This window comes from Colius striatus, chromosome 19 (genome assembly GCF_028858725.1).
Source record: "Colius striatus isolate bColStr4 chromosome 19, bColStr4.1.hap1, whole genome shotgun sequence".
NCBI classification, from domain to species: domain Eukaryota; kingdom Metazoa; phylum Chordata; class Aves; order Coliiformes; family Coliidae; genus Colius; species Colius striatus.
The window spans coordinates 777,501-795,000 of NC_084777.1; the positions used below are offsets into that span (position 1 = coordinate 777,501).

Below are 17,500 nucleotides of genomic sequence, written 5' to 3' on the forward strand. Positions count from 1 at the left end.
CCGGCTCAGCACGTCCCGGCACAGCGGCCGCCCGGCAGCCCCGGGCAGCTGCTCCCGCTGGAGGAGCCGCCTGTGTGACAAGGGGGTTCCATGTCGAGAGCTCTCCTCCGGTGGATCGCTTCACCGTGAGATGCTATCGCCAAACACTCAGAGAAAAACTCATTTTGAGCCCGTGCTTAATGTCTCCTTCCCAAGGAAATGGCTGGTAATTTCTAATGAGCCGATTTACTGCCGTCAGAGGAGGAACCTTTTTCTTACTCTCCTTTGATTAAAGTATTTTTTCCCCATGGATCTTTATACTCTTTAAACATTGTCTGAAACTAAGTCACAGCAAAACTTCACTGTAAACAGCGTCAAACACATCTGTGCTTCGTGGAAGCCTTTGCCTCTGGAGCCCCAAAACGTGACTTCACACACTCCCCTTCCTAATTCAATGCGTAGATTTGCAAAATGGCAACAACACACTAGCGAGACGAGTTTTAAACACTGCAGAACGCACGGCAGAGCAACTCCATAATAAAGCTGCATCCTTACATTTCCATATACAGGATCAACTCCACTTCCAGCAACCCAGACTTTAAACTCCAATTAGCACACGCTAAAATATTTCTGTTTTGTTCTTGTCTTGACAATAAACGTAAGAGCTCTACAAAGCCAGACCTGAGCTACGTCTCATCTTATTTTCATTGAATGAAAGAAAGCTTAAAATAACTACAGGAGCAAAGCAGCTGCCAGGATTAGGAGGCAGGCAGCCTGACCGCTGCGGGAGGCACCGAGGGCCGCGGGAGCTGCGCTGCCGGGATCCCCTCCAGCAGCGCTCAGCCCCTGCAGTGCTGCTCCACGGCCTCAGCCCCACTCGGGCTCCGTGAGGCTGCCACAGCCCTCTCAGCCCGGCCCAGCTCTCGGCCAGGCCGAGGCCCTTCCTTGGGATGCTGCACAGCCCGCACCGGGTACGTACCAGAGTTTGGTGTGGTGGGGGAGTTTGTCTGGTTGTTCTGGACGGCCGCGGCCACGGCGTGCGCTGCGGTCACAGCCGTCTTTGCCGCGTAGAGATTGGCTTCTTCCTGGAACTTCCCAATGTTCTTCTTGTACCTGATTCTCTTATTGCCAAACCAGTTGGACACCTGCAGTGGAGAGAGGTGGGAAGGGTGAGGGACACAAAGCGCTTGACCTTGCAGAGCGTGATCCCTTCGAGATGTCGGCTTTGGCCAGTCCCCAGCCTGCACGTGCTGGGCACTCCCACTACCCAACCAGTGACCGAGAGGGTCAGTCAGATATCACTGGGGAGGGGAGCATGATCTGCTTCTCTGCTGGCAAACTGACACGAGGGGTGACTGTGATGACGACTCATATCCTGGAGCTCACTGTAGCATTTTGCATTGTATCCTATGAGCCATTTGTCAAGAAAATCAGTGCAAGATCCCGAAAGCTGCTGAAGGGAGACCAAGGTCCAGCTGAGTGAGGGTGAGCAGGCAGAGAGAGCAATTGTTCTTTATTTTTGGGCTGGAACAACCTTGGCAGCCCACTCAAAGAATCGTGTTTGGTCATCTGAAAATGAAAGGAATCATATAAATCAATAATGGCTGAAAAGTCACTTTGTCATCTCCCTTTGAAGATACTGTACTGGAGCCAAGACAGCTCACAGGGTGCTGACCATGAAACCAGGCAGAGGTCACGGCTGCAGCCGCTTGGAAAAGTTTGCACAATCTTTCTCAGTGGCTTTGTTTAACTTCACCTGCTGTAACACAGCTCCTAAATAACAAATGCAGTTTGTAACATGGATGACGGCCAATGCTGCCAAGACAAAAAAGCATCTGCAGCACCAGGGAGGTAAAGGGGAGGGGACTGGCAGTAACAGCAGTGGTTCTTGGCCATCCCTGCAGTGAGTGACCTGGCCAGGCAAGGCAGGGGCCGGGGTCCCAGAGTCACATGCTGATGAGCACAGCAGCTCTGTGGCACCTCTCACCCCCTGTGCTCCATTGCAGTGCCTGGTAAGGCACACCACTGCATCAATCCTGCTCTATTTTATGCAGCAGCTTTTGTTTAAACACAATTAATGAAAAGCCTCTAGCTTTTAACAGCAATACGAAAGGTACCTTATACATTCTGTTCCCTAGGTAATACTCCACTGTATTCTATATATTGCACTTAATATTACCTTGTCAATCAGAGAAGCAATAATACATTAATGAAACCTAGCAAATAATTATTGTGGACAATCAGATTATGCTTTATTAACAGTTTCATAATTGAGGAATCTTTGTACATCAACCGTATTGTCCACGGACATGTGCGAGACCCCTCTGTTTATGCACGCCCCTGGACCAATCAAACAACAGCCATCACTAATAAAGGTTTATTTAATTCTCACAGTAAAATTTTAATATCACCAGCAGCCTGGGGAAGCCTCAGCGAGTGGATTTGCTTGACATCAGATCGTTTCCATTCTGCTAGTCCCAATACTTCTTAATCTTTAATATCAAGGCAATTAAAATTAATGGCCACTCATCCAGAGCCACTGTGGGCAGTGTTTCCTTGACATCAATTGTTTGATGGGATTACCTAGAGGTTAAACTAACAAGCAAGGTTTAATTGGAAGCAATGAGAGGAGCAGCGATCGTATGTTATGTTTAACCCGCACACCACATCCAAATGAACATCCAGAAACATTTCACTGAGGCTGAGGCGGAGCACAGCAGCCACTGAGCTGCCACGGCAGCACCCAGGGGCAGTGCCACCAGCACCCAGGGCCCTTCCCCTGGCCACAGAGCACACCGTGTTAGAGCCACGGGCCAGGGCCGTGCAGGGGCGGCTGGACATGGCACCAGTGGCACACAGTCCCTGCATTTCTCACCCTGGCACTCTTCCCATGGGGCTGTGCCAGCTGCCTGCACCCTCCCCTGCCCACCTGGAGCCCACCTTGCCCTGCTCTCACCAGTGGCACAGCCAGTGCAGGGCTGAGCTGGTCAGCGCCGGGGGCTGGAGGAGCCGTGGTGCCCAGGCTCTCGCACAGCCCCACGCTTGCCCTAAAAATGAAAGTTGTCTCACTGCAAGCTGCTTCACAACACATTTTTCATTAAAACAAACTATCTCTTGACATAGAAAAAACAATGAACATCTTTCTCCTCCTGATCATTGAAGGCCAATTAATTAATTTGGCTTAATTGTATATTACATTTCAAACAATACTGTTGCTCTTATTTATCATGTTAATTGCAATGTTAAATAAAAGACAATAAATTATTACTTAAACCATCAAGATGCCTAACGTGGGACTGGGGCTGGGCTGCCTCGTGCCTCCGTGCTGAATGCCTCCACGGGAGTCACAGCCTCCGAGCACACGCAGCAGCACGAGAGCAGAGAGACACGGCCTCACGGGAACCCTCCCTTGGGGCTCCAAGTGTTTGTAGCACACAGCTTATGTCCCACACCAAATCAAATGGCACAGACAGATCATCTTGAGAATCAAAATGGCACAATGATAGCAGATGATCTAAAACTATGATTTTTACCTCCAGAAACTATTTAATTAAGCTTGTATCTTTTTTTTCCCCCCCATTGCTTCCCAGGTGAAGTCAAGGAGCAAGGGCCTATACACCCATAGCTCTGCCTGTCCATCTGCTTACAGACTCAGGCTCAGAAGCAGCAGGGGCAGGAGGGGTGCTGACAACCAGCTCCTGCATTCTCTCTTTAGAAGAATTTTAAATGTATTCCCTTGTCAACCACATCCTTCTTTTGTTTGAAGCAGTGAAAAATTTTATTGCTGTAATCCACTGACACGCTTTCAGCAATGACTATGGCCTTTCTATAGCCCATATGATAGACTGATAGTTGTTCATGACACCTGAAAGAGGCTCATCTGCAAAAGTATAAAACATCAGCCTCATAGCCACAGTGAGGGGAGAACAGATGATACAGTTTATCTCCCTTCAACACGTACTGATCGGGTGGCTCTAAATTACAGCCAACGATGTTCTCTATTAAGGACATTTTTTTCCTTAGAATTACCTGCTCTGTACTCTTAAAGATGAAATTGTGCAAGGTGTTCATCTTAACAAATAGTTTGTCTTTATGCTTTTCTTGAAAAGCCTTCTATACATATTATTTTAAACACCAATATCAAAACTGAAACCATCTATCTCCCATCTGCAACCAAATGATTCTGGGAGACAATTTTCTTTGCAGCTCAGTAAAGTGCTATGGCAGCAAGATTTCCAGTGAGCTGCTTAATCTGGGAGGAGGATGACCCAAAACACTTGCTAATTAAGTGTTTGAGGGAGAAAATGTTCTGCCATGAATCTGCCCCCAGCATTTACAAGGCACTGACAGCAGAAGAAAGAAACACCTTGGATCATCACGAGGAGAGGCTAACAGCAGAAGTCTTGCTCAGCCATTGAAAGGACAAAGCCTCTTCATCAAAAATGAAACACAACCTCCAAGAACTAGCAAGGCCATTTGTTAGCTTCCCCTCCCGCCCCCCCTTATTTTCCAGCTCTTTGCACCTCCAGGACATTTGTAGCACGGGAGGGAAATGGGGCACGGTGCCAGGCACAGCCATGTCTGAGGGACTCCTGGTTGAGGCTGGAAATATGTGTGCTCAGAGACTTCCAGAGAAGCCCTGTGCAAGGTGTAGCTCAGTCACTCGCTTGGATGCCGTTGCTTATCCCATGCGATGCTGCTGCTGCCACTGTTTTAAATGACTGCTCAATTCACCCCCGTTGCTGGGCTGCATCCCCTGACTCGTGCTGCCAGCCACCAGCGCAGCGTGCACTGGGCTGTTTTACAGTGCTTGCTCAGAGCTTTTCTGCTAGATGGCCTCAAAAATATATACACTCTTCAGTATGAAGAAGGACAACTCCAGCCCAGGTTAACCTAGTAAGTACCAACTGAACCCACGGTCCCACCGTGCGGCCTTTGGAACGCAAAGATCAGGATGCCCACAGCATTCCCATCTCCTGGCTGTGGCTGCAGAGCTCTCGGGAACCTCAACAGCCAGCAAGCACAAGCGCTGCCTCTCACACACATGCTCCTCCCAACAGAAGACACGTTGCCCTGGTTTCAGGCTGTCCCATCATCTGGAGCTTTTCCTCACCATGTACAACATCTTTATGTCATTCTACAATACATACATTAAATCTTATCAAACAACCAATTAAGAAAGAAATCAGATCTATTAGCTCTAGAAGCAATCAGTTATGGCTTCTCAAGCGTTTCATCTCATTTCCTTCAGTCAGTTCAGTATTATCTAGATCTAGTTTTTCACCTGCCCACTCTGCAGGATCACTAACTCCTCCTCTGACAGGCCCCATTGCCATCACAAGGATGCCTGTGGGCACAAAGAGCTGCCCAGCAGCCACCACGGCGGCCCCTGCGCCCACTCGAGCTGCAGTCGCTCCTGTGACGCCAACATCAATGGATTAATATGAAAGAGAACAAGTTTGATGCAGAATTTCTCCCAAAAAGTTCCTGCCCATCACCACAGCCACTCACACATGGATGGGAGAAACTCTTCCCATCTCTCTCTCTTCCCCTGGCACCCAGCACAGGTGCTTCTGACCCTGCTCAGAGTGCAGGATGTGCTGATGAGCAAGCCAGGAGAGAGCAAGGCACACCGAGGTGTCCAATGGCCTCTGCTGTCACAGGGCAGTCTCATCAGTGTGTGCTGAGAGTGCCCCTGAAGTCCATTAAGTAACATTAAATTTGGGGAGGTGGGCAGCCTTTAACTTGAAAGGCTTCAATACAGTGCCTGAATTTTTTGTGCATTCAAGGGAGACCTGTAAAGCAAATCTCAACTCAGGTCTTAATTATAAAGCTAAAGGTTGCATTGCTAATAATGCCAATACTGCAGCCTGCAATCATTAATAGTTAACACATTTGCCACAGGCATTGTTCCTCTAAAGCACCTGTAATATTGATAAGGGGAGCTGATGGAGCTGGAGGAGATGGCACTGCAGCCCTGGCAGCAGGGTGGCTGCACATCTGGGAGACTGCTGGGGAGCCTTCCCTGCCACCCAAGCACAACCCTTCCCGAGCTGCATGAGCCAGATCTGCTGTGGGAACCATTTGGTTTTCATGCAAGCCATGAGGAGTGCAAAGTGCTGTTTTGCTTTCTAAGCTGTCTGATGACAGAAAGCTGGATGGAGTGGTGCCATTGGCCTGAGCACTGCTGCGAGACACCAGTCCAGGGCTGTACAGATACTGTGGCCTACACCAAAACCAGCTGTAGCCACTGACAGCACACATTTCTGATTAGGGAGATGCTGGTTTTCCTGCATTAACTTCACAGTAACATCTGTTAGACGTGTTAAAAGGAGCAAAGCTGCCCCATATGTTTTTGCCAGAGATAAACCACTTGTGTCACTTCAGTGTATCGAGAGGCTGAATTTCTGTCTGGCTTGGAAAAACAACTTCAAGCAATCAAAGAAATTCTGATCTATAGAGATAGATTATATGTTTGTCAATAAACTGGTCTTCCTCCAAAATAATGGGAAGTTGTAATGAACTCATAACAGACAGAAAGACTTGGCAAGGAATCTTACTGTGAGCAGAGAGAAGGCTGGTGTGGTGTGCTAACCTTACAGCCTCCTTATTGCTATCTTTATCTTTGGACACACTCCTTTTACTCTGGCTCAACCCCAGCCACATTGCTGTTCCTTGCAGAGCTTTGTCATGTTCCATCACTCTGCTGAACTTTACTATAGTTGACAATGCAAATTCGAAGGAATTACAAAGGTGCTTTGGGCAGGGATCTGCTCTGTCCTCCCCTGGAAGCACACCCCAGAGCCCAGAGGGAGCTGGGCTGCCTGGAGCTGGACCCACTCACACCTGCTGCTCACCTGTGATACTGTGATGCTGCATTTCTTTGCCAGCTCTTCTTTGGCTTCTTCACTGGGGTAGGGGTTGCTGAGGTGGGAGTAAAAATACTCATTCAAGATTTCTGTGGCTTGTTTGCTGAAGTTACGCCGTTTCCGTCTGAAATGAGAAAAGAAAATCACAGCTGTTCCTCCAGAAGCAAACAGGTCCCTGTCAGGGTCAGCTGGGGTGGATGCAACCCTTGTCTCACATGCCTGTGCTGAAGCACACTGCAACATGACAGCACTGCCTCAGCACCCCAACCCCTCCAGCCTCCTGGCTGTTCATTGCACTGCACCGACAGCAGGCAGCACACCCTCCTCCAAGTAGCAGGTCAGCCAGGGTCCTGCACAGGTGCCCGGGGTGAGTGCAGCTGAAAGGGCTGGGCAGGCTCACTGCCGTGTCCTTACCAAGCACTCATTGAGCTAATTGGCTTCCAACAGCAAGTGGCTTTCAGGGCTTTGCACAGGAGACCCATCTGTGCACCCTCCTGCCAAGGGCTGAGCAGGGCCCAGGCTCCCACGTGGGACAGGGCCTGAGCTGTATGGCCCTGCAGCCTCTCTGGCACACGCTGTGCTCTGGCAGCACTGAGCAAGGAGCTTCACAGCAACCCCAGCACAGCCACCACCACACAGACCAAGGAGCTGCACAGTCCCTCTGGCACAGCCACCACCACGCAGACCAAGGAGCTGCACAGCCCTTCCAGCAAAGCCACCACTACACAGGCTACAGAGAGCCATCTACACAGCTACTGTGCCTGCCCTGTGAGCTGGCGTGGCTGCCCTCCTTCCCCCAGAACATACTCTAGAAAGCACCAGTTAAACAGTTCCTTCAGAGCTCCCTTCCCCTCAGGGCTGGTTGCAATCAAACTGCCTGTGCCCGAGGCCAGCAGGCAGCCAAGCGCAATCCCCAGTGCTCTCTTCCAGCAGTATCAGATGCTGCTAACTACACAGTATCCTGGAGCAGGCAGACTCCCTCCCTAGAGCTATGTTTATCTCATTACTGTGCTTCCGCTCATTTTGCCTTATTTACCTTCCTCCTTTTTAAAGAAATCACTTTAAGATGTGCATCTGCAAGCTTTACCTTTTGCAGTTACTGGAGCTCTCCGTAGACATTTCCTCCAACTGTTTGTAATTACCCTAATTTGCCACACCTGCCAGTGACCTCCTTGTTAATAAAATTATTTTGCTCTTGTTTAGCTCCTCACAGCTTTCAGGTGTGAAGCACGAGCAAAACTGCTGAAGGGATGCTCTGTGTGGTGCCTGCTGCTTCTCCCTGCTCTGCCGGGCTCAGCTCTGGCTCTGCTGGGCTCTGCCAGCTGCCAGGGCCTTGCTCTGCAGAGGGAAGCCCTGTGAAAGGGAGGGGGCTGGGAATTTATATCCTACCTCATCAAGGCTTCCAAATGAATCTGACTGTGTGGGGATGGGCTCTGAGTTCCTGCAGCCACACAGGTGTCTGAGGGACGTGTGTGTTGGCTGTGAGTGGTTTGGAAGGTGCTGCCTTCTCCCACAGCCCCAGTGGGAGGTGGCCCAGCAGATCTGGCCTTTGGAAGCATCATGGCCCATCCTAGCTTGGGCTCATACAGCTGCTAACCCAGCATCAAGCACAGCCCCCGGGCACATCCCTACCACAGAACCTGGCTCTTCCATTAGAGGGTCAGTGTTTTGCCTGGCCTTGTGCTGAGAGACATCTGTATCAGCAGCCACTTTAACAACTGCCAGGGTGACCAAACAGCCCTCTGCACAGATCCCATGTGGCTCCCGTACGAGCAGGGTAAACAAGCATCAGGTAAACAAGCCCAGTCTGCACAAAAATACCTAGAAAAAGCATTTCTGTTTATGAAAGCTCTGTGCAGAAACATCCCCCCCCCCCCCCCCCCCCCCAAGCATTTGCTGGGTGAAGGATGAGGGCCTGGGCTTTCACTGGGACACAGCAGCCTCTCCCAGCAGGTCCCTGGCCACATGGGGACACAAATCCCAGCACAGCCAGGTTCTCCCTAGGTTGCCCAGCAATTGCCCCTTCCCCACCAGAAAGGTCAGGGGCACTCGCCTCTGCCTTACCTGGCATCGAGGAACCTTGATCTTAAAATCATTACTGCTTCACAAGTACTTTGTTTGAGTTGCATCTGGATGGAGCTGAACTTTCGATGAATGATGCCCACCATCCTTTCAATCTCCTTGGGAGAAATGGGACGTGTCCGGCTCTGTTCTCTGAGAAGGTTCATCACATGTGTGGTAAATTCATTACATGCCTGTGAAGGAAAGAACGGCTTAGAAATGGTTTTGTGCCACCCCACAAGGACACAAGCTCAGGCCTGGCTGTTAGGGGGAAGGGGAGAAGGGCTGGGGGATCCTCGTGTGGCCCTGTCCCCTCTGCACACGTGTGGCTGCAGGGGCAGGTCACACACACCCTGTCCACGAGACCCAGCACCGTCCTGCAGCAGCCGAGCAACTGCGACACAGCCCCTTCCACGCTCATCCCTTCCAGCACGCCCACGGCCCAGCCAGACCGCGGCGGACAGGAGAGGAGAGGCTGGGATCGGCGCGGGCAACGGCTGCGGGCGGCAGGATGTGGGCAGGAGCCAGCACACGCTCAGCAGCCAAGGGAGCAAGGCCTGGGAGGTGCTGCCTGTCCTGCAGCCCGCCAAGCCCCACAGGCACGGCAGCTCCCCGCTGCAGCTACAGAGCCCGAGGCCTTTCCAAGGCACCGTGTGTGTCCCCTTAGAGGGTGGGTTTCAGCAAAGCTGTGCCCGAGTGTGGCCCACTCCACACTGCTGAGGTGCTGGAGGAGGCAAGGCACGAGGAGCCATCCATTATCAGTCCCAGACTACACAGGTGAACAGACACAATGATATCAACTTCTCCAGGCTGTACCACCGACGGCAGCGCCCGATCCGAGGCTCCATGTGACCGAGCGGCTGCCGTGGCGGCACCCAGCTCCCCTCACGCAGGCTGGAGGCTGCCACGAGCTCTGCTGATTTACATCTCCCTTGTCTCTTTCAAAAACAAACCCCAGGACTGCTCTCTGCTAGACAGAGCTGTGTGGTGGCCACGGTGCTAGTCCCTTCCCAGGGTTAGCCTGGTATCCCAGCACCTTTTGGGCACAAACCCACCCCGGTTCCGGCAGAGCCATGGGAAGAGGAGCGAGGCTGGGTACTGCGCTGGCCTCCGCAGTGTCTGCAGGGAAACTGCTCTGCTCCTCTGGCCCTTGTGTGTGCCAGGCTGCAGGAGGCCTGCTGCACGTGGGCCAGCACACAGTGTGCTGCAGGGCTGTGGCTGCAGGGCTCGGCTGCCGTGCCCCTGTCAGCCAGGCGGTGAGCGCGATGCTCGGCCAGTCCTGCTGAGCAAACACCAGCGCCTCATCCAGACACCAGCACTACCTATCTCTTTGACTTCAGCTCCCCTTTTCCCTCTGAAGCCAGGGTGAAAAATATCTGTGTGATTTATCTGACAACTACATTTTCAGGGATTCTCCTGCATCCCAACAGATCGTGTGAGGGAAAGAGTTAAACGTGAAAAGTTTATGCATCTAAAAACTCATAATTTCCTACAACATTTGCTGAACGTCTCACAACTTATTAAGTGAAGCCATCTATGAATGCAAATGCTGATTAGCAATTTGGCAATAGCCCAACATTCGCAGAATTCACATAGCTTTTCTTTAAACCAGTAGTTCATACATGATTAATTAGAACATCTCATTTATGTAGTGTGCACTTTAGCTCATTACTCTAAGTAAAATTCGTTAAGTATTTACATTTAGATAATTAAAATCTGGGTACACCCTTAAGAAAGATGCATACACTTCAGGCAAAGTGATTTTTTTTTTCTTTACACTACTGCAAGTAAATTACAGGCTAATTCCCACCCTGGCAGCCCCCTGGCAGCAGGGCTCTGGCAGGGCTCTGAAGGGCTCAGGGAGCCCTGGCGTGGACGTCCACCACCGGCACTGCCAAGCACTGCGGTCACGGTGCCACACCAGTGCAGCCTCCTCCCGCCAGCTGCTGCTCCCAGACCTTGCTGAGACCTCCTGAGCTCCAGCTTAGGAAGCTGTACACATCTCGGCCTTGCTTCCCATTTCATCCTTTCTTCCCATCTTGGCATTTCAGGCAGCAAAGCTGGCAGAGGTGAGCAGTCACCGGCCTCACCGCAGGGATGGGACACTGCCCTGAGCAGCCCTGGCCACCCTCCTCTTGCCTCTGGAGAACAGGAGTTGTCCCAGGTGACCTGCTCCTCCATGCCAAAGCTTTGGTCTGTGTGACTGCAGGCCTGGCACAGCAGCTCGCCCCTGGGCTCCGAGCCCCCGGGGAAGGGCCTGGGCACGGGAAGGAGCAGCACTTCAGGCACACAGCTTGCCACGTGCCCCCTCCTTTGCAGATCCAGGCAATTCATTTTTAAAGTACAATAAAAATGGCAACTGTTCCTTTAAAAATAGTTTCATGTCTGTCTTTCCTATGAGAAATATTTCTCCACAAATACAGCCTCAAAAATCGTACATTTCAAAGCTGAAGTGAGTTTCGTGCTTTCAAGGAGCGAAAATCTTTCCCTGAATTTACTTGAATTGCTCGATGAGACTTTGGTCGGTTCCAGCTTCCTAGAGAGCCTGGTTTAATTTATCTCCACCAGCACCTCCCATCTGCAGAGCTACTTCAGTGCAGCACAGTGGAAGTAAGCTCGGAAGACTCTGATGCTTTGTCTTGTTTTCTCTTGTTTATTTATAGCGTCCGAGCTACTTGGTCCCTTTTTCAGTACTATTTTTCAGGCCTCTGCTTGGTGCTCGAGACATTATTAATAATGTCAGGTTATAAGTGATGGCCTTGTTAACCTGCTCAGAAACCTTGTAGGAGCGGGGATGCTCCTGCTAGCCTTAATGCATCGTCAAGACTCTTCAGACAAGTGCAAGAAAAAGAGAAGAAATGGCCCAAAACAGTCTTCAGGGCCACAGAACCAGCCAGTGCTCCGTTAGGCTGGTGGCATCTTCTGAGCAGCCACTTCACTCCAAATTGGGGTGAATTCAGAAGACATCTGTGGACTCAGGAAGCAGGTTCCCAGATGCTCCGGGAGGCCTGGGACCCTCACAGTACTTTTGCCTACAGCAAAAAGTGTATTTCAGTGTAATTATAGAAGATAGCTTTCAATATGTCATCTCTGCTACAGTCGCTGTAAATTATGGAAGGAGCTGCCTGTGCTGGGCGGCTTCTGCCGGCGCAGGGCGAGGGCAGAGCTGTGTGATGGCGTGACACACTTTACATTGCTCTTTTTTTTCCCCTTTTCCCCAGTGCATTCCCTGAACTGGCAACAAATATCAGGATCAAACTCTGCCTGGAAAGCGTCTCCAGGATGCTGCTGTGGCCGCAGCCGCCGGCTGCGCGGGGGCTGCCGCAGTGCCGCACCGGGGCAGCGATGCAGGGGCGGCTGTGTGGCACGGGCAGGTGCCCATGCGAGGGGCTGGGCTGCTCCTGGCTGCAGGAGGGCACCCGCTGCCCGGGCACCCGCAGCCGCTGCAGGCAGAGGGGCACAGAGCCGGCTGGCGCGGGGCTGCGGGGACGGGCACCGCGTGGAGACGAGCGGCAGGAGACGGTTTGCTGCGAGGCGCGGGCAATTATCATACTTGTGTAGAGCAGCCGTTGCCGGGTGTCAGGATCCACGGGGAAGCACACATGTCTCAGAGCAGCTCCTCCTCCTCTCCTTCTCTGAGCAGCTCTTGAGCATCCTCCAAAGTTTCCCGCGGTGTGGACGGATGGCTGTGACATTTCAGCTGAAACCTTTGTAAATGGAGCTACAGGGCTAAAGATGCTACTGCTTCCCCCACATCATTAAACTTATTAGAGTCAAAGGACACTTGCCAGGAAACGGCTGCAAGCTCCGACCTGCAGTTGCTTTAGCCCCAGATCCATCTCCAGCCCGTGTCCCTGCCGTTTCTATGACATGCTCCCGCTGGGTGCTGCTCGCTCACCCGACGGCCGGCCCCGCCGGTGCCGCAGGCCAGGGCTGTGTGCAAGGGGGGGCACGGGGCCTTTGGCACGGGGAGGGGTCCGTTTGAGGGAGGAAAAGAGACTTGCACGAACATCCTGACTGGTTTTTGCTCAGTTATTTGTTCATCACTTGAATAACACAGTGAAAGGGGCAGCACAGACAAAGTGCTGCCTGCACCTGAACCACACCACGCCACTGGAATCTGAACCATGCTGGGCTCATGCCAGCCTTGTGCCACTCAGGCCACGGTCCCACCAGCATCTGCAGTGTGATGCTGCATGGACTGTGCTGGTGGGCACCATCTCCCCATTCCTCCATGCCTCACCAGTGCCTCACCTCCACTCCCCACCACCCCATTGCTTCCACCCACTGCAGACACTGGTCAGCTGGGTCAGCATGGCCTGTCACAGACCAGGACATTGTTTCTGGTACTATAGCCAGAGACCCTTCAGGGAGTCTTCCCAGGAAAAAAGGGAAGCTGCATCCCACAGAGCCCTGGAGGCAGCCAGGCCCTGCACTGTGCTGGCAAGGCCCAGAGGGGCAGCCCCTGGCAGCACCATGTGCTCCTCTCCTCAGCCTCGTGGGTCTGAGCAGCTTCACCATTGCCTCCACAGCTCTTCTGTGGCTTTGGTCTGTACAGCCCGACGCTTTGCCGTGATGGGCTGGGGGCGCAGACTTGCCTGGCTCAGCTCAGGAAATCACCAGCTGCTGAGGTTCGCTGGGCTGATGAGGATCAGGGTTTACAAGCTTCATTAGGACACCTCTGGGAGGGGAAAATGAAGACATCCCTTGAGGCTTGTGAAGGCCAGGGGTCTCGTGCCATTCTTCCCTCCCCTGTCTCATTTCCTGCTATTGCTCATTGCAAAACCAGAAAAGAGAGGAGGCAGAGCAATCTCTCCTGCAGATTACAGGGGCGGTGCAGCCCCCTCCTCATGGGCAGGACCCACACTGCACACAGCACCAGCCAGCAGCATGTGGCAAACATTGCTGGTGCCACTGGCATGGCAAATATGACCAGGCCCCAGCAGTGACCATAAACCCATGGGTCTCTACAGCCCACTCTTCACTCCAAAGAAAGACACTGAGTGCCAGTGCCTGCCTGAAATGAGGTTTCCATACTTCCTACCCATAGCAGCAGCTCCCAAAACCCAGGCTGGGCACTGAGCTGGCGCTGTGGTAACTGCCACAGCCGATCCACACCGGAGCCTCTGGCTGCCTGCACTGGCTGCAACCACCAGCACAGTCCTCGCCCGCCCCTGCTCCCGACCTGCCAGACCTGCAACTCTGCATCATGGGGCACGAGAGCAGCTCCAGTGACAGACACCTCCTCCTGTCCCTCTCTCCAGACTGACTCAAAGGGGAGAAACATGGGCTGGGGCGTTGCTGTGATGTGGTTACAGACAACAGAAGACACTGAGGCATGCAAGACATGCGTCCTGGGCCCAGCGAGCGGCTCCTCGAGGCCCCGCCGGCTCCCGGCACACCGCGGCTCTTTCTGGGGGAGGGGTGGGGAAGGGGAGGAGGGAATGTGGTCTGGAGCTGGGCAGCGGCTGGCGCTGGCAAGCAGAGGAGAGCAGCGGCAGGTACACATACAACTGAGAGGCTGATGTCTGACCTGTTCATATTTCTCCAGCTCTGTGTGATAGATTTGTCTGATCTGGGTCAATTTGGCTCTGTAATCTGAGTGTTCAATAGAGTTATCTGAAGACCCTCCAGAGGCTGCTGCGGCCGCAGCTGCTGCCGCCGATCCCCCACCTTTCTCCGGACCTGAGACTCCTTCTGCCAGAAGCATATTGTCTAGTCTCATTAGCTGGGGATCGGGAGGGTCTTCCTCCTGGGCTCCTCGGATGCTCAAACCTTGGGCAGAAAAGAGAGAACAAGAGAAAACACAGTCAGTATTTCTTGCATCTGGCCGGCCGCTGCCCGCTCGCTGCCCGCCTGCAGGAGCCCTGCTGCAGAGCCCCGCTGCTCCCAGGGCCCCGGGACCAGGCCTGCCCAGGCCCTTCCTCCAGCCCTGCGCTGGCACCTGGACAGGCCCAGGCACGTGCTGTGGGGGGACGGCCGTGCTGTGGGACACTCTTGGTTCCCATTACAGGGCAGGAACAACTCCACGAGGCTTTTAAAGGACCCAGCAGAACTTTTAAGGACTTCATTATAAATATTAAAGAAGTATTCACAGGAATACAGAGATACATCTTCCAGTTGTTTTCCAAGTCACAGCTAAACCTACGCAAGGCTGGCGTTACCCTACACATCACATCACTGATGCAAGACCACGTGGCAAAAGGAAGTGTGTTATTTACTTGGAAATCATTTATTTGCTTCCTCCTTCCTTCCAAATACATCTAAGCACCATGTTACCCTTATGGAGACTTGCCCCACTGGATTCCAACCCTGGGGATAAAGCTGCCGCTCACTCCTCTGCTACAGGAGACTCCAGGTGAAACAGGAGGTGCTGGGGCTGCCATCGGCATCAGTTCCACTCCCACCCACGGTCTCTGGCTCCACACAGGTGGGGCTGAAATTTCACATGAGAGGGGAATGATGCAGGCAGAGCTGGAAGCATGAGCTGGGGCACGGCCGCTGCGGGAGCGGGGTGCGGAGGCTCCAGCAGCCCCTCGCTCTGGCTGCCTGGCTGCCCTCCACAGCTCCCGCTCACCCGCGGAGGAGAGGCAAGAAGGAGCTGAACTTCCCTTGCCGTAAAGGGATTTGGTTGCTATTGAGATACTGGGATAGTGAGTATGTGTTTAAAGTTGCCTGTGCTCTTGCACTGTATTGTTGGGAACAACACTTTCAGTGTAACTTTTGCTTTAAGTGGAGCGTTTCGGAAGCGGTGCTCAGTCAGCAATCCTGTCTGTGTCCTATAGATCAAGGCTGACAATTTGTAAGTTTAATCGGGTCACACAGGCACGGTGCCAGGCTGTTACCAATGATGCTGAGAAGAAAGCTTAAAAATAATTACAGTAGTACAAAACTCACTGGAGCCGTGGCCTCTCACATCAACATTTGCATTGGAGATGGACCGCAGCCGCGTACGGCCCAGCCCCGTTAACCTCCTTACGTCTGTTTAAGAGCAGGTATTCGTGCTCTGGATGGAGCGTGTCCCGGGGCTCTGCTGCAGGCTCCCCGCATGTCGGTGTGGGCACCAAACACGCCGTGCCAGGCGCGGGGCAGAGCCGGGGCCGCCGCATGCTTGCGCAGCACCAGCACCGTGCCTCCGGAGCCACGGGGAGTGGAGCTGCTCCTGCACACAGCTCATCCTCGCTGCCCCAAACCCCACGCAGCAGGAGACGACTCCCTCACTGCCCAACCCTCCCACTCAAGAAAGCACGGCATTAATTTTGCTCTAAAATACACATTTTAAACCTGTCACCTTCATTTAAAACTATAATTCCATGTAATTTCATGGGAATAATAAAAATGTCTCATCATCTCCTAAATTATTTCTGTTGCCTGCTGAGGTCCACAGAGGAGCAGGGTTTGACAGTCCCACGCGTGGTCCCAGCACCTCCGTGGGCTGGCACACGTGCTTTGGGAACAGCGCTGCACGGCTCTGGCCCCCGCGCTGATGCCCGAGCTCACGCGTGGGTGGGCGATGCCTCGCCGGGGGCTGCGGTGGCAGGAGGGGTGGTGGTCTCCCCGTGCCCACCCCGGCTGCCTCACCCCATGGCCTTGTGCTGAGCTGCTGGTAGCAGGGGATTTTTCTGGATGGTTTTAGTGAGCTGTTCCTCCTGTTTCTTATTCCTCCTTTGCTCTGGCGTGTCAGTATGTTTAACAACATTCTGGTTTTAATCAAATCCAGCCCCTGTTCCCTTCTCATGAATGATTTCTACTGTTGTTTCTTCCTCTTGCTTCTGGACCATCTCTCAGTCTGTGTTTCCTGTGCTCTATTCCAGCTGGTTTTCCTCAGTTACATTTCTGCTACGAAACTCATCTACTCTCCCAGTATCCCCTGAGCAGTTCCACCCTGCTCCCCTGATGCTGCATGATGCCAGGCCAAATCTGCACTAGAATACTTTGTACAATTGCTGTGATTTCTGCGTCATTTACTTCCACCAACAGGCCAAAGATTAAAGGGCTTTGTCCAAAATGACATTATCCAACCAGACTTAAATTAATATTCAAAATCCCCAAGGTTTAAGTGCAAAAGCTGATGTCTGCTCTGGAGACTGCAGGAGCGGGTGAGCGGCCCCGGAGCAGGAGAGGCAGAAACCAGCAGATAAGGACAATGACGAAATCACTAAGGTGTTGCACACACAACCCCAACACATATCTCCGGAGCTGGTGACAGGGGTTGGCATGTTGTGCTCACCTTAACAGTAAGTAATCTCATGTGTGCAAAGCATCCAGCCCAGGCGTGTGGCTGCAGACAGCCCATGGATCAAGGGATGACAAAGGGGCAGAGGAGGGACAGAACATTTATTTTGCCCCTGAGTGAGACACGTCATTCATTTGAATGCTAAAGCCACGAGTTGATTAACTGATTCTAACAAGAATTAAGCTGTGTGTTAATTCTGATCTTTCCTTATGAACTATATGAATCAGATCAGCACAACTAATAGGGTCTGGTGTCCCTGGGTGCAGGGGACAGTGAAGCTGATGAACCGGTGCAACCTGCAGCCTTTCAGCAAGTTGCAGCAGCTGCCTTGGCTGCAGGTCCAGTGCTTTTAACA

At 52.6% G+C, this 17,500-nt stretch overlaps 1 protein-coding gene across 6 annotated transcripts in view; it reads right to left on the minus strand.

Moving 5' to 3' along the window:
* The window catches only part of PBX3 (PBX homeobox 3), a 107,614-nt gene that overhangs the window by 5,913 nt on the left and 84,201 nt on the right, over positions 1-17,500 (minus strand). For all 6 annotated transcript variants that reach the window (XM_062011566.1, XM_062011563.1, XM_062011567.1 and 3 more), the window contains 4 exons: positions 14,443-14,684; positions 8,913-9,103; positions 6,837-6,972; positions 959-1,124 (listed from right to left, as the gene is read on the minus strand). In XM_062011566.1, coding sequence (XP_061867550.1) covers positions 959-1,124; positions 6,837-6,972; positions 8,913-9,103; positions 14,443-14,684 — 735 coding nt within the window. The remainder of the gene's footprint in view (positions 1-958; positions 1,125-6,836; positions 6,973-8,912; positions 9,104-14,442; positions 14,685-17,500) is intronic.